Source organism: Paralichthys olivaceus, chromosome 8 (assembly GCF_024713975.1).
Source record: "Paralichthys olivaceus isolate ysfri-2021 chromosome 8, ASM2471397v2, whole genome shotgun sequence".
NCBI lineage: Eukaryota > Metazoa > Chordata > Actinopteri > Pleuronectiformes > Paralichthyidae > Paralichthys > Paralichthys olivaceus.
In genome coordinates this window covers 12,221,515-12,239,090 of record NC_091100.1, presented here as the reverse complement: position 1 = coordinate 12,239,090, position 17,576 = coordinate 12,221,515, and the positions used below count along the sequence as shown (strand labels likewise).

General features: G+C 42.8%; 1 protein-coding gene across 1 annotated transcript in view; it reads left to right on the top strand.

Moving 5' to 3' along the window:
- The window catches only part of zcchc7 (zinc finger, CCHC domain containing 7), a 46,009-nt gene that overhangs the window by 9,776 nt on the left and 18,657 nt on the right, over positions 1-17,576 (top strand). The window contains exons 4-5 of the mRNA XM_069529749.1: positions 16,928-16,977; positions 17,437-17,574. Coding sequence (XP_069385850.1) covers positions 16,928-16,977; positions 17,437-17,574 — 188 coding nt within the window. The remainder of the gene's footprint in view (positions 1-16,927; positions 16,978-17,436; positions 17,575-17,576) is intronic.

The window sequence follows — 17,576 nt, the reverse complement described above, 5'->3', positions numbered from 1 at the left end:
CACCCACACTACCACACAGTGTGTTTGAACAGACACACACACAAATACACACAAGCACACACACACACTCACCATGTAATCGCTGTGCCATAGTTTGACTTGTATTATCCAGTTTTTACAGCGGTCATGCAATTTAGATGAGGCTACTCAGTACGCCTAATATTGGTGCATGCAAAATAAATGGTATAAATTCAGATGAAATTTGCCTGATGTTTAAAAAAAATCTGTACTCTGGAAAATGAAACAGCAGTTTGTTAGTGGGCGGCGGCCTCCGTTAAGTTCCTTTTAGTTCTCTTTGTGACAACGTCAAAAAATAGTGGCTTCTTGAAAATATGTATTTTTGTTGTTTATAGTCATTAGTGATGATTATATTTGGCTGAAGATGACATTTGGTCATTTGCCCTTTTTTTTTTTTCATGTCGTCATTAGTATGTGATGAGTACCGTGAACTCAAACTTCACTAATAATATGTTTCATTTTCTCATTTCACTCTTGGTTCTCTTTAGTTCGTGTCATTGCTGAACAGATTCACTAGATTGTTTCATCCGTCTTTTAACTTTTGGATAGATTTTCCCTGCGTTTTCCTCAGGAAGGAGGAAGTAGAAATTTAGCTCAAACCAGAAGGAATTTGAAGTAACACATGAGTTTGTGTCCAAAGAAATCTGTGTGGAAGGACGTACAGCGGGGTTCAGCATCACACAGAGGGAGAGAAAGAAATGAGAGCTGGTAAGCCAAAGTGGAAGAGACAGGCCTTGAAAAGGAGCGGCCACGGTGTTGCTGTCAGTCAGGCCCAGTTTGTCTCCAGGCTAAGATCTCAGAACGGCTCGAACATGGCGGGATCTCTGTCTGCACATCCAGCGCTGTCTGTCTGCCCCGTCTGCGTGTAGCTGATCTTTCTACAGTCCAACTCGCTCGTGTCAAAAAAGACCGCCGATCTGGTTTCAACGCCAGATGAAACTGCGGTTAATCCCTTTGAAATTGGCAACATGTCGGCAACATTTAAATTTGTTTATTTGGAAGCTTATTTTTGAGTCGTGATGATGTTGTTAAGGATCGGTTTTATTGGATATATATGTGTGTTTATTGGATTGGTGTTAGGTTTTTCTTCATGGTTCTGGTCAAATGTAAAAGTGAACAATGTGATATGGGCAAAAAAAGGTTTATTTTACATAATTCCAAAAATTGCATTTAATAAGGTTGAATGTATGAGTTATTTATCTCAACCATTTTCAAATGGAAGATTTACCATTCCACCCCTCGCAGACATTTTCTAAATGTAGCCGTTGTTCTGTTGCAGAAAGGTCTCAGCTCTCTTTTGTGTTGAACTGCAGTCTTTATTTATTTCTCAGCATCTGGAAGGGATGAGCCATCCTGTGTGAAAGTAATCTTTGTCAAAATAATCTATGAAAATTTCTCTTTTTTTCTTGGAACACCCACAGACATCTGTGGTTGCTGCTGCAGGTGCTCATTTGTATTAAAGTTCACTGTTTGGTCTTTACAGTAAGTGAGGGACAGCATTTAAATATAATCTAGTAGAAAGCAGTTTGGTTAAGTTTACACACACACACGCACACACAGACATGTATCCCTGCTTTAGTTGCCTTAAAAGTGGCATCTATCGGTTGATGGTAAGCAGGTTTTGATTTTAAGTTTGTTTAACCTTCTAATAATGATTTATATTATATAAAGATATATTTTATATATGAATCTTATCAAAGATGTTTATTATGGACTGTGGACTTTAATATTTTGTGTTGTGGAAATGAAAAAACATTGTTGGGTGAAAGTGAAGGTGTGAGGTATGATGTTGTGTGTGTTGGGGTGTGAAGGTGTGTGTATCCAAAGACAAGTTTGTGTGAGTGTGAGTGTGAGTGAGTGTGTGAGAGTGTGTGAGAGAGCGAGATGGTGTCTGCCTCACCACGCCTGAGGTGAACCCAATAACCGTGCCTGGGCCCACTGGAACACAGTTTCACCGTCTTTAGTTCCGAATAGAGAAAGAATGTGACACTAAATCAAATAGTCTTCAACATGTTACTGTTTTTATGTGCCGCTGGTGTTTTTTGATTTTTAAATATCAAATGTTCTGACAGGCTCATCAGGTATTTATAATCATTTCTTTTGTTATTAGTGAAAGTGCACAACCTCACCTTTACAGTAACTGCAGCCTGGAGAAAGAGGTAATAAACTGGAGACCGGAGGGTCCCTACTGTAGTTTTGTGTGTATGTGATGGTGGAGAGAGGGGGGTTAAATTAGGGAACCCCACTTTACCCGCTTTAACCTTTATTTAACCAGGGTATCCCATTGAGAGCAGAAATCTCTTTTGTAAGGAGACCTGCAGCAGACATTGTGCCCTAAAGCTACAGGATAAGACAGCCACATACACACACACACACACACACTGACACACACACACACACACACACACACACACACACACACACACACACACACACACACTCACTCACTCACTCACTCACATATGAGACTCACTCACATATGAGACTCACTCACATATGAGACTATAACAGTATTTTAAATATCACAGTATTATATTTGCCTATTTCCCCATCAAAACCATCTCCCCATTTTTTTCTTTCTTGTGCATTTTCACCACCACCAGACCTGGAGAGGAGGACAGGAAGGAAGGGACGAAGAGGAGACCAGTGGAGGGAAAAAATGTCAATTACAATTACCAATAATAATCATTATAATTAAGCAATCACTTAATAGGAAATCAAATTATTGTGGGGGGTGACAGAGTGACAGAGGGAAGTCCCGTGGGACTGTATTAATTTCTATTCTTTTATTTGGCCGGAGAACTTTTCGCTTATTGTCTTTCCTTGGCTTTTGGGCAGGGAGGGGTCGTTGAGAGGGCTTTATTAACTGGTAGCCTCGGGTGGTGATGTTTTTTTTTCTTCTTTTTTTTTGGGCAACAGAGGAGTTGAGGGGAAGGGGTTGGAGAGATATGTATTAATATTAATACGTTTTGGGGATGAGGAAGAGGGGTGAGCGGGATGGGAGGTTGCATGGGGGATGCAGCAAAGGCAGTCATGGATCCACAAAATAACCCCTTCGCCATTGGCCTCGATCTTCTCCCCCCTTAGTTCGGCTCCTCTCGTTCTCTGTGGGCACCGGCAGGGGTGCGAGCTGTTTTGGAATCAGAAGTTCAGTTAAACAGTCAACAGGATAAGAGGGAGAACCCCAAACACACAAAAGACACACGCTTAGGGTTAGAACACCAGCTCCAGTATGCAAAGGGTTGCCTAATAATAGCGAGGCAATGTTTTTCCACAAGGCCCCCAGAGGACGATTGTGCGTGTGTGTGTATTTGGCAGTGTAGCACACAGACACACATGTACGCCTGTTTAGCAGCTTCCTCTCCAGAGGCTCCTGGCAGTGTGTGCGTGGCCATTCCAAGGCTTCTCCCCATGTCTCTTAATTAAGGCGCTGTTCAGACAGAGACCAGCTGGGCCTGGTCTGGCCGAGCTGGCACTCACCACCATTTTAGTCAATCTCGCTCTTCCCTCGTCCTCCTGTCTTTTTCTTTCTATTTCCCTCCATATTTCCTCCTCCTTCTTAATTGATTTATTTTCTGTTTGTTCTCTTGATTGAATTCAGATTTTTACAAATTGTCACGTACCCTTTCACCGCTGTATATCAATGCCTGTGCTCGCCCTGTTTATGACACGTGTAAAGCTTAACTGGTTGACCTTTCCATTACACCTACCTTCAGTAAAGCACTAATTAGGAGTCCCATTAGGAGAGATTTCCAGTTAATAGTCCCTTAAATACCAGGATTTATGTGTTTGGTTTGGTGGAACGTGCTGAATACTTGAGCAGTTGTCAACGGAGATAAATGCCAAATCACAACAGTTAAGTCAGCAACTGTTTCTTTCCAGACAAAGCCCATATCTGAAAAAGGTCCTATATGTAGCAATGATAACACCAGAAGAATCGGATTAACAAGGATTTTCAGTTGTTTTCATACTATTCTTTCCTTATACTTCCTATTCACCAAATATAAAAGAATTCGACTGCTTCTCAGATTTTTGCTTCTGTGGTAACCTTTCCTTTGAAAACTGAATAATGAGACAAAACCACGACTACATGCTCAGTTTTGGCCTGTGTTGAACATTTCGGAAAAGAATACATGAGCGTGATATTGAATGAAAGTATTTAAATGCGGCTACGAGGGGAAAGGAATTCATCGGCGTGATCTCCTGCAGTTTTTATAAACGATCAAATACTGTACCTGCGCCTTTCTTCCCTATACCCTGCTGCTCCACCCATCCATCCATGCTTCCACTCCCATTGCCAACCATCCTTCCATGCAACATGACCAAGCCCTGGTTACGTGGCAGTTGCTATGCCCGGCCCTCTGGCTCGGGGTTGATGCTGTAGGGTTGCCTCTGCTAATGCAGCTTGTTTCTGACATTAGTTGGAGATGTCACACTGATGATGGTGAGCACTGTGTCCTCATTCTCCGTATTTAGATGTCCGCCAGAGAGGCTTGATGTGTGGGTGTGATAATTGGTGATTTATCGTAGGGGTAAGTTTCCTGTGTCGGCGAAATAACCCAGAACTGGACCGACTAGCTCACCTAACACATCTGTGTACCTGTTTTTTATAACATTGTGTCTGTGAGGGAAGTTTGTTTTTTGCTGGTGGCGTGTCCCTGTGTGCACACACACGTGCCTGTGCATTAGCACACCTAGGCTGCCCCTTTTTCCGAGGGATTATGGTTAAATGGAATGCTGAGATTCTGGCAGCGAGCGAGCGATAAAGCTGAAGTCGGCGTTGGGAGAGAAAATTAATTATTGAGGATAAAATCAGAGTGAAGGAGATAGTTACCGACTCGTTGGGGAGTTTAGTCATTGATATTTCAGCGCAGGCTTCCAGACAACACGCAGAGTTCATCACACCCTTAATGTGAGACCACTTTTGTGTGTTTCTGAGTGTGTGTGCATGAAGCTACGATTAGGGCTTTGCAAGCTCTTAAAGGTTCTGGTCAGACATCTTCAAATAGAAGGTATTGCAGTCATACTGATCAAGTGTTATTTTCATATGTGGATTAGCTGGAATGTCCTCAAGGTCTCCTGCAGCTCCAGGTTTCTCTTTAGAGCATTAAAACTTCACAGCAGTTATTCATGATAGTCTTGTATTTATCATCTAAACCACTATTTATTTCTGAAATATATATATTTTTGTTACTTCATTCATTTAAAACTGAACAAGATTTTCAGTCTTCCCAGAAAAAAAATCAATTTAAAAACAAATTAGAATTTTTTTAATTTGAGATAATCCTATTAACTCTTGATCAAAGGGTTTCCGTGGCTACTGAATTAAACCGTATTAAATGTCAGCTACAGTAAATAAGAAATATTATCAAAACTAGACTTTAGAAGTACTTTGTTTAGTTTTCCCACCTCTTAGCAGATTTAAATGTACTTAAAGCTGAAAAACATAAATAAACAAAATATGTATTTAATATAGGAAAACTCTCCATATTGTGCAAGTCAAGAAATTAAAGGATTATATTTTGGGTACACAAACAGGTGAATGTTCAGGCAGGTTGGGATTCAAGAAACGTACTGTAATAAATATCAAAACTTCACCAGCATTCAATTATTTTATTTCATTTCTTTAATACTGGCAAAACCACCTTGATGTGAGTCTGCTTTTTCTTCTTCTCTGGTTTTGCTTTATATTTTTCTTCTTTGTGCCAAGCTCTTGTTTAGCTAATCAGACCAAAATAAACCTAAATACATAAAGTTGCAGTAGATTTATCAACACTTCTAATGTGTAACTATCGTTTTTATACCAAGCATATGAAAATTAACCAACAAATCAGACTCTTGTTTAAGATTCCTGCATTTGTGTGTGTGTGTGTGTGCGCGCGCTTGTTTGACCGCGTGCATGTGCAGGTGAGCGCATGTCTGTCCTCTGACTGCAGACTGATCAATAGTAATTGGGTTGAGTGTCTCAAGCCTGTTTCTTCCCTTTGTACTGTGGCCCTTTTGTAGGCTGACACCGGGCCAGAAGAGAGAGGGGGACAGTGGGGAGAAAGAAAAGGAAGGAAGAAAGAAAGAGGGGGGGGGCAGAGAGAAAATGGCGGATGTTTGCAAGTCGACGAGCATGACCGACTCCCTCAACCAAATCTCCGGATATTTATTCAGCATTACTCACTAATCTAAAAAAATCTTCCTCCTTTCTGTCTCTCTCTCCTTTCTCTTCATTCATACGCCACACTGAAGCGATGTGTGTGGGGATACTGTCAAAGAGTTGTGATAAAACAGACGGATAACTTGTTCAGATATTAACCAGCTTCTCACCTCTTCGTCTCTTTCTCCTCCTTACTTACAAACACACTCCCAAAGCATCTCTCCATTCTCCTCTGTCTCTTTTATGACTTCAATAAAAGCAGCGTGTGTGAGGGCGGCGGGCTCCAGCAGTATTAGCAGGGAGGCATTAGGCATAAACTCTAAGGTATATTAAAGCAACGGCCCTGTTGTTCATATAAACACACCAATTCAATTTAGCCTGCCCCACGGGGAATGGGATTTCAGCAGCTACCGAGAACAAGAGGAGGGAGGGAGGGAGGGAAGGAGGGAGAGGAGGCATGAGTATTGGATGAGGTAAGTCGAGAAGAGGTGGGATGAAGGGATCTTGGGCTGTAGAGAAGGCAAGGTGAGGGAATAAGAGAGAGAGGGCATTGAGGAGAAAGAGAAGCAGAGGTCGGGCAGAGATCCAGAGCTTGGCGTATGGGAGTGGCGTGGTGGCTAGTTGGAGGAATGCATTATTTTTGTTATATTGACTACCATGACGTAAGCACCTCTGTGTTTGTGTACGTGCGGGCATGCAGAGATGAACACCACACACACACACACACGCACATACACACACGCACATACACACACGCACACACATACACACACATACACACACGCACACATGCACATACACACACGCACTCAAAAAACCCACACCAGAGGGGCTGCCAGTGTCTGTGCAGCACTGCACGCTTGGACAGAGCGTTCTGTGGGAAACCCTACAGTTATATTATTCAATCCAAATTCAAATGGGCTTGTCAGGGAAGCTCCCGCTTTTTATTACCTGTCAGAAAAACCAAGGGATGGACGGTGCAGAGGGGAGCAAATTAAACGACAGTAAATAAGACCCCCTATCTCTCCACTCCCCCCCCCCCTGCCATTCTTCCCTTCCTCCCTGAACGATATTTTGGAGACTCTGACAGCATGTTTTTGTTCGACTCCATCTCTAGTTTACGTTTCTTTCGCCTGCCAATCAGATGCAGGAAGGCCTAATTATTTTGTTCATCACTGAATACGATCTCCTGTCACGATGGAATCGACTTAACCAAGCAGTGGATTTGATATTAAAGGAAAAGTCGGTCGGACATTCATTGAAAAGGATATGATGCACATGTGATGTCTATAAGTAAAGAATCATGGGAAATGGAAGGAAGGAATGAACGGAGGGGGGATGGGAGAAAGCCTTAAGGATGAGCCGTGCATGTGGAGAAGTCATGGCAGAGGGTGGTATATCCTCACACACCCTGAACACCCCAAACAGCTTCGTCCCGTCAGCCAGGCATAACCTCTGCCATCTGTCCACCCCTCCTCCTCCTTCCTTCCTCCTCTGTCTTTTTCACCCTCCTCCTCATCTGCTCTTCCTCATCTGCTCTTCCTCCTCTCCCCCCCAGAACCTTCTGGGAGAAATGAAACTTTTACCCACTCTCACTGTCAGATGGCATTCAGAGAGATGTGGAGTCTTAAGTGCGTGACAGGAGGAGGAGTATCGGAGGGTCAGTGGCCGAGGCTTGAAGTCCCTCGATTCATATTGAGCATGGAATTAATCAGTGCCGTCTATTCTTTTTTGGTCTGAGCTTCATTCATCAACCTTTAATTCTCAGGCTTTCTCATAATTTCACACACTCCCACAACATATTTGATAATATCAGCACTGATCACATAATGATCGATACTTTACTTAAATTGGTAAAATCCTCCTTTACAGCTTATCTGCACGAGATTTATTCAGAGTCCCCCTGACTCGTCTCTCTATCTCTCTTTTGCTCGCTCATGCTGACACAGACACACACACAAACACACACACTCACACACACACACACACACACACACAGACACATGCACACACACGTGTTTGTTTGTATAGAGAAGCGGGATGAGATCTGACCAAGAGCCACATTTTAGGTGTGAACGCAGGCACTCCGAGCAGTCCACTTGTGATCGGATCTCAAAAAACACAGGTTAATACCAGTTGTGTCTGGGGCCTGATTGGTCCGTTCTCAAATGCGTCCTAAATGTGTCATGGTCGTCCATCTGAAACAGATTTAACACCGGGGCTGAACAGGGCCAAACAGACTATGAAAAAATAGCCAGACTCTAACTAAGGATAGTTTGGTTCATGGTCAGAACTTAAAACCCCCGAGCCCACCACGCCATCCCATTATTTTTGACAAATGTCATTAAAATTCATCACTTAAAGACCTAATCTTTAGATTAATTATTAGCTTAATAAAAATAACTAGTTGCAGTCCTAAATGGGCAATATTGTTTTTGTTTCCATTCTCTCACAAAACTGCTGCCAACTTCCAAATTTGCCAGGTAAAAAGGACAGCTGGATGCATTTATGAACTGCATTTGAATCAGGCGATAAAAGAGCCATATTAGGAGCTCCACGTCTAATCCTTTATTGTTCTTTGTCTGTCCCCTTTCCCACAGAGGGGCCGCTCTAATTAAAGACTAATAATTGTATTGTTTTATAAAGCCTATAGAGACAGAGATTCTGCTCTTCAATCATTCACTCTCTCTAATGTACCCTGCCCATGGAGGGCTATCTCGCTTTATGAAGTCTATAACACACTGTGAGTGACTGTTTTGGGTGGGGGCGGGTGTGTCTGTGCGTGTGTGAGCTGTGCGGCATACAGTAGGCAGAGGAAGGAAAAAGCCAAATCTAAATTAAAACTTTAAAGCACCATTATTTAATTACCCCAAAGGCTGAGGATTTGAAGGATGAAGTGTGTGTGTGTGTGTGTGTGTGTGTGTGTGTGTGTGTGTGTGTGTGTGTGTGTGTGTGTGTGTGTGTGTGTGTGTGTGTGTGTGTGTGTGTGTCCATCCTCATGCAAATGTTTGCTTCTGTCCAGGATTATTTCAGTTTTTCAATTTGCCCTTTCTTGTGTGTGTGTGTGTGTGTGTGTGTGTGAGTCCTCAGTGTAACCCTTTTATTGGTTGCCCTCTCTTGTTGCCCCTCCTTCACCTCTACCCTTTCCACTGACACACACACATGCACGCATGCATGCTGAAGCGCCCCCAGATAAAAAGGCATTATGTTAAATTCCACTTAATGACAAATTTTTAATTTGGGGAACAGATTCCGGTGAATGGAGCTTAATTACTGGGGCCAAAGATCCCTCGGAAAAATAACCCCCACGATGTGCCCAACCTGCCCGATAATGGAGCGCTCCACAAAATACCTCAGATAAACCCACAGCGTTTATCTACCCCCTCCCTCCCCTGCTTTCTCTCTCTGTATAATAACAAAAATAACAATCATGAAAATTCTATCTGCCTCCCAGCCCCCATCACCCCACTTCCCTCTCCCGCCTTTCTGCCCTCCCGCCCACTGCCTGGCTCACTCCCGCAGGAGGAAATTCATCAAAATGAAATTGAGGTTGCAACTCACTGGTTTTATTAAAATATATTTGCCCCTTTCAGATGTTGTGTGTTGGTGTGTTTCGCTGTAGAAGACAAAAGGGACACCCACAATAATTTGGTCAGTGCTATCAGCGGTTATTATTTGTCGGTGTACACAAGTATGACTATGGCCTTAATACACAAACACTTGTTGCTTGGTAGGCTGCTCTGCCGACGTACTGCATTAGGATAAAAGCACCTTCTCTGCAGATGGGCACATGGAATAAAACATGGTGCCAGTGATTATATTCACTTTTTCATGTATAACTGTATAAATTTGTACTCTTTCAAAACTTTCAATTCACAAGTATAAATGGGATAAACTTCAGTTGTGACTAACAATTTTCCTTATTATTTTGCCTCAAATTTTGCCTCAAATAATCTTTAATTCAGATTCAGATCACCTAAAACCCACAATCCTCACATATTTTAGAAGCATTGATAGAGTAGATTTACCTTTTCTGTCTTCTATCAAAATACACAAATGATTATTTGATGTTTAACACTATTCCCATAATTCCATAATTCATTCATTCCTAAACGAATGGTTGTTGTTTTTTAATTATACAGTGAGTCATCTTGAATTATAAAAATTAAAATCGTATTGTTTTTTATTATAATGGATATCAAATGTGTGCAGGTTATATCCAAGAGTGGGGTTATTAACTCGCGATTTCACAGCCCTGATTAGTTTTTATGATCTTCAGGTTGATTTCATGTTCAAAGCCATTCAAGTCAGAGTCTGAGTCACTGTTTTAATCCGATGCTGAGTCGTCGTTTGATCGATATGACTCTAAAACCATTATTTTTTATCATTATAGAAAATCTTTTATTGTCTTCTTTTACTTTATCTTTTTTCCTTTATCTTTTTTCCTTTAATGTCATTGCCACAACCCATCCAAGCATGTTTGGGGAAGGTAAAGAAGTCAGATTTTAATCCAGCCTCTTTTTTGAACGTGGATAGATGATTGGTGAGAGCAGCAGAACTGGTCATGAGTCAGGACTGAGGGTTTAATTAGAAGCACTCTGATTATCAACAGATAGATGGAGATACATTTTGTGTCTGAATTGAACAAGTACACAAAACAGACCACTAACGGATATTAAAAAGACACAATGATTACCTGTCTTTTGTCAACCCTGCAGACTGGTTTTAAATAACTTGATCAGGATACCGCTCTCTCTCTCTCTCACTCACTCACTCAAACACACACACACACACACACACACACACACACACACACACACACACACACACATACATACACATACACACATACACACACACACACAGCATTGCTCACTTTTCTTGGCCTTCTCTGGTCCCTGTTGTTGTGTACCCTGATTGGACCATGTGGTTGCCATGCGGTTGCCAGGCCGCGCCCCTGCTGTGTGGTAATTGGTGTCTGTGGTGTTGCCGCGTGGCGACGGTGCTTTGACTGACAGGTTTGGCCACCTGCCCTGCCCCGGCTGCCAACATGGCGTGGAAGGGGGTGAAGGGGGTTGGGGGAGGAGGTGGCACGGGCTGGCAGGGGTGAACGCTCAACGTGTCAGAGGGTGGGGGGGTTGGATAACGAGAGATGGGCTGCGATGAAATATGTGATGGCCGATCTCGGGGCAGATTCAACAGGGACCAGGGTGATGGCATCTGCTTGTATTTCACTTCTTCACTAAGCTACAATTGGAAAAAAATATTGTGAAACCACCACATTTTCTCAATAAACCTTTGGTTATAAAAATGTCCAGTTTTACACAGTATCTCTGCCATGCTCTTGTTGTAAACAAGACAGAGTTCTGCTGCCCAATGTTGTTGGACTTGGGATTTGTTTTGTTAATAAGAATAGGGTTTGGGCCTTGAAATAATTGTCAGTATTATGAAATTCTTATTTTTACCTCCACCAAGAAAGTTCTGTTTACTTGACCAGTTTCGACAAAACCTTGTGGGCGCATGTGATATGGGTCAGGGAAGAACCCATTACATTTTGTTTGTGGATCCTGATCAGGGGCGGATCTTTGACATTATGAGATTGAGGTTTTCACCAATTTCCCAGAGAACAATTCATGGATCAGTTGGGCCTTGGCGGAGGTTTGCGCTCTGAGTGCTATTCTGGTTTCATATCTGTAGCCCTCATAGGTGTTTTTCCTTTTTTCCGGACAGTTTGACGATTTCCCTCTTGTGAATGGAGCAAGTATTTGGAAATGGATTTGAGTTGTTCCTGGGCAGTTGGACTCTTTCTCTCACCTCCTGTGTCTAACAGAGAGATCAGTGGAGGCAGAGAAATAGCATGAAATGAAGCTAAATGAAATCAGCTGCTTTAATCTATAATGGGCCTGTAAAGCTATTGATCTATGTCCTGCATGGTGAACATCTATACACATTCACATGCACTCTGACAGTCTCTCTCTCCCTCTTGGTCTGCATATCCCCCCCCTCTTCCACCATTAATTCCTCACGCACTTTGTCTTCCTCTGTACCTGGCTGCTGTTTGCTGTCCAGTGGGCTTCAGACTCAGCCAGCCTCTCTTTTATTGAATGGCCAATTCATTTTCAACACCTCCTCCTCTTCCTCTCTTCCTAAGCCCTCTCATCTCTTCCTCTCACTGTTCCTGTTCATCTCAGTTGTTTTACATCCTCAGCCAGACTTTAATGTTTCACAAAAGAGCAGAGTTGAAGATAAGCTGCGTCTGTGCGTGCGTCTGACTTAGCCAACCTTTTGGTGTGTTTAACCTTGCAGAGGGCAAAATTCTAGGGCAAGGGTGATGTCACAAAGGAAGCATTTTTTTTCCAACACACACACACACACACACACACACACACACACACACACACACACACACACACACACACACACACACACACAGCTTGCACACTCCCTCCCACCCTCACCATTGTCATGTATAGTGTTGCTAATCCGGCCCTGTCGCTTCAGTATCAAACATAACCTCTATTTGGGGGGCAAGGCCCCTCTTTCACTCCCATTTTGTGTGTGTTTGTGTGTGTGCGCTGGTTGGTGTGTTAATGGGCCCGGTCAACAGTGTGGTACAATGGGCGGGCTGGCTGGGGGATGCCTGTTTAAGTGTCAGGACAGGGAAAGAGGGAGAAGGGCAAGGCAGACCAACACCAAGGTTTTGATGTCGCTAAAACAGAGGGGAGAACAGCTTGTGGATGACCCACACACACACACACACGCACACACACGGCTGGAAACTGGTGTAGCCGCAGTCAAGGGTTGTTGTCAGAAAAGACTGACACATTGAAGGATGGGTGTGTGCCTCAACGTTCTCAATCTCATCCTCGGGTTATCAGACTTAAACCACCCTGTCTGGACCTTGTCCCGTGAGAAGGATGTTCCTCATGGTCCCCTAACATTGTAGTGTGTGTATGTGTGTGTGTCTGTGTGTCTTACCCCAGGAGAGCCGGGTGTTCATGGTTCATTAGCCACACGTACACTTCCGTTCTGTTCTCACTGGTACAAGGGACAAATTCAAAACGCTCACACACACACAAATGCACACACAGGCTCCCCCTCACACATGCACATACACACCCACACCCAATTCCTCTGTTTTGTTCTGTTCTGCCGGCTCTGATGAACTGGCAAGCAGCCTCCTCCCCTCTCCTCCTCATCTCCTAGTAATCAGGGTACCTATGAGACTGACAGGTAGCATCTGTCGCCTTCTCTCCCCTGATCCCTCTCTCCCTCTCTGCTTTTCTCCGTCTCCCCCTCTTCTACGCCATTGTGTCGAATTCCCCTCGACGGCGGAGTGATGTGATAATGTACAAGTTGTCCCGTAGAATCAAAAGCGATGAAAACCGGACAACTGGAATGCAATGGAATATTTCTCCGTTCTTCAGGAGAGGAATAAGACACAGTTGGAGACTCTGATGTTTGTGGTCACATCTGTTATCTGTTATCGTCCTACAGAGTGGCTGAGGCTTCGTTCCATAGCTCCCCCAGTCCGCTTGTCGAAGTGTCCTTGAGCAAGATACTGAACCCCAGTTGACTCAGATGGTTAAATTGTAGTGTAAAGCCCTTTGAGTTGTTATTAAAACAAAAAAGCACTAAATAAAACAGTCCCTTAACAATTTACAATCTTTAGTCTGCTAGGGAGACTTTGCCATTGGATCTATTAAAATCTAACATTTGCAGTCAACATGGCGGAGGCGTCTCGAGTGCGTTCAGCTGCTCAGTGAAGCTGCTGCCATCTGCTTATTCAGCTCCAGACACCTTCAGATCTGTTGGGCCACGATGGAGAGAGCGGCTCTGATAGTTTGGTCTTGAACAGGGCTTCAAGGTTGATTAGCATATTTTCACCCAGTCTACAGACAACGGTAAACCCCCCCAACCACCCTCTCCTCTCCTCTTTTCCGCCTCCACCCCCCATGTGTTTGATTCCTCGGCCGTGACAAAGGCTTCACCCTTTATCCGTGTGTGTGTTGGTGAGATGGGGGGCCCTTAGATTAAGGGAAAGCTTCCTGCTCTTTATTTGGGGAGTCCCCCCAGGAGACGCTTTGGGAATGACTTTCGTTGAGTCACTGGCACATGCATGCACGCACGCACGCTCACCCCCCCCCCCCACACACACACACACACACACACACACACACACACACACACACACGTTCACTTTTACACGCACGTTCACTTTTACACGCACGTTCACTTTTACACGCACACCTTTCACCCTTGCCTTTTATTCAAGATGCCCATTGACTGGGTGCTGGTTGTTGTGTAACACCAACTACCCCTGCGCACACAGACACAAGCACGCTGACATGCACACACACCCCACTGAGGCCCCCCACTCTGTTCACATTAGGTGAGTGCTGCAGAGGTTCCCTACACACAAAACTAACCAAAGCCTAACTACACTAGAGTAACTCTTACTCTAGTGTGACAGCTCACAGGCATATACGCAGCAAATAATAACATGAAACTATCAAAGTGAACATACCACATCAATAATCATAGATTCTGTGGGACACTGATGCACATGATCTGCTAGTGTAGAGCATTGTTTAATGCAATATTGTGTTTTAAAAGGTGCAAATATATAAGTTCATACAGTCAAGATATTCTCAAAAAGATTGCAAAAATTGCAACATGATTTTTTTGTGATGATCTATATGACTTTGGAAGCTGATCATGATGAACTCATCCAGCCAAACCATTTGAACATCAGCATCATGTCACTCTCAAAGAAATATTAGGAGAGAACACCAATAATAACTCGTCTTTCTCCCTTTCAAGGTAGTCTCATCTATAACACTGAAGGAAAGCTGAGAGAGTAATAGGTCAATCATCATAAAGTGAAACTGTTTTGATAATGGGGTAATTGTTTTGACTGATTTCTACTTGGGACAATGAGTAAATATGAGAAATGAGTCTAAAAAGTGTTTAAGGAACTGTCAGAGACTCTTTTGCTTTAAGCTAAACCATCGGCTTTAAGTACATTTAATTGTTTCTATCTGGGGAAAAATAAAACAACCCAGAAAGCCCTAAAATGAAGCTAAAAGTAAAAATTACCTAGAGTAAAGTCATAAGTTTGTCATACGACAGTGGCACTGATTTGCTTGCATTTGTGCATGTGTGTTTTTTGGAGGTGAAGGTCATGGCGGAAAGAAGCCCCATCCAAACAGCAGCCATTTTAATTTGTTTGACAGGGAAGAGAGGTGATAACCTCCCACAGCAGCCGCGCACCCAGGAGAGGGGGGGGGGGGGGGTAAAGAGAGGTAAAAAAACAAGTAGAGAGAGAGAGCGAAAGCAAAGGAAGGAGGGCTGAGCAGAATTACGATAAGGGGCTGGATGGAGAGAGTCAGGGTAAAAGGAAGAGAGAGAGGTGGAAAGAAGAGCGTTATATTTGATTATGGCTCAAGGCTGTATGTTTGTCCAAAGGCTAAAGACTGTCAACCAGCTAATCGCAGGGGTCGATGCGAGGGTGTGTCTGTATGTGTTTGTGAAAGCATGTGAGGCTGTGCGGGTCATTGCTAGGAGCACATAATTTATGCTGTGTGTGTTTGTGCGTGTGTTTGTGTGTGTTTGTGCGTGTGTTTGCGCACGTTTTGACTTCTGGATGTCAGTTACAGTTCTGTGGGCCTGAGGAGAATACAGTGGTCTCCCTCAGGGTGCTGTTAGTGCCACTCTCATACAGATGTGCTGCGCTGTCTCTCTCTCTCTGTGTGTGTGTGTGTGTCCTTCTCTTACAGGAAACTGATCTTGCTCCTCAGGGTTTACACTTCTTTACCAGGCTGAATATTATCTAGAATATATCCGTTCTTGTTTTTATTGACTCCTGGTTCCATTTCTTGTCATATTGTTAAAGTAAGAAAAACACTGTTGAATGCAAAATCAGGTTTATAATTCAGTTAAATCTATTCACAGATACATTTGTCGTTACTTATGAGTGTGGCCCTGCTCTGAATTGATGCTCATAATTTCCAATGTTAGAGAAGAAACTTGAAGTGATCAGCACATTTAAAAGGCATATTTCACAAAAAATAAAAATGGCAGCACAGTCAACCTAAGAAGGGCACAGAAGAGCTGTTCATTGACCTATACATTATATTTGTACATTCCTCCTCCTTTTTTCTATGTTGAAGTACTGGATTCCATATTTTGAAAAATATCTCAATGCTACATTTTGTATCTTAAGCACTCAACATGTAAAACTATCCAGAGTTCTTTAGATTCAAAAGGAGGAAACAAACTCAGATTTGCACAGTTTTAAAACACAATTCATGGCAATTACCATGTCATATATCAAGGATGTGCAAATGTTAAGGTCCAAGTCCTCCAACGCAGTCATGCTGTTAGAAGGGACAAGCAATAAAAGTGCCCCCTTACACCTATAACACAAAAGTGACAGCTCAGGGAACATTTTACATTCATTTGGCAGATGGTTTTATCTAAAGCGACAAAGCGATGAAATTCAGTGTGTTTCTTAAAAATGGAGAAGTTGCAGCCTGGAATTACTGGAGTGGCACTTAATTCCAATAAGGGTTGTGTGTAGTTCTGCTTCCCACGGACTTTTGATTTTGCATGTTTTTGCTGATTTGTTATATGAAGTAGATAAGAATCATTGAGCCTCAAGATTTTTCTGTTTTTAATAAAGCTCCACATTGGCAAACATTAAAAAATAACATACATGACTTTTACAATATTTTAAAACGCCTTTTGCTCTTTTCCTGCCAGATGCTGAAGAAGAGGAGGGCACCTGGTTGGTCTCCGACAAGGACAGGGAGGTAGGCGGCAATTAACAGCTTTAAAGTGTGAAAAATAGTGTGTTCTATGACACTAGGTCATTTTACAAGGTGGTTGGTGCTTATTAAAGACTTTTTCTGTGTGTAAAGAAAGGGGAAGCATATCCAAAGATAAAAAAATGTAATTTGTCTCACATATATATAATACATCACTATTGTGTTGTGCCAAGTGGTACAAAGTACAAATAGTTGAATTCATTCTATATAAGAATATTAGTTATATATGCAATATGTGAAAAGTGTCACATTTCTATAAAGAATATTGTAATCTGAATATATATGCTGTCATTAGAAGGTATTGTTCGCCTTGATCTCACAGCACAAACCTATTTTTGTCAAACCCAAAGAATTGTAGTATATGATTTATAGACTAACATCCAGCTTAATCCATCGAGCCTGAACAACATGATGCTCATGAGGAATTAATAATCTATGTTTCAGGCTCAGATCTTCAACAAAGCGAAGGGTGCCAGGATAGTGACGCAGCGGGTGCCCAACAGATACTACACCAACAAGAGCGTCCAATGTAGAAACTGCAACAAGACCGGGCATCTCTCCAAGAACTGCCCCGAGCCTAAGGT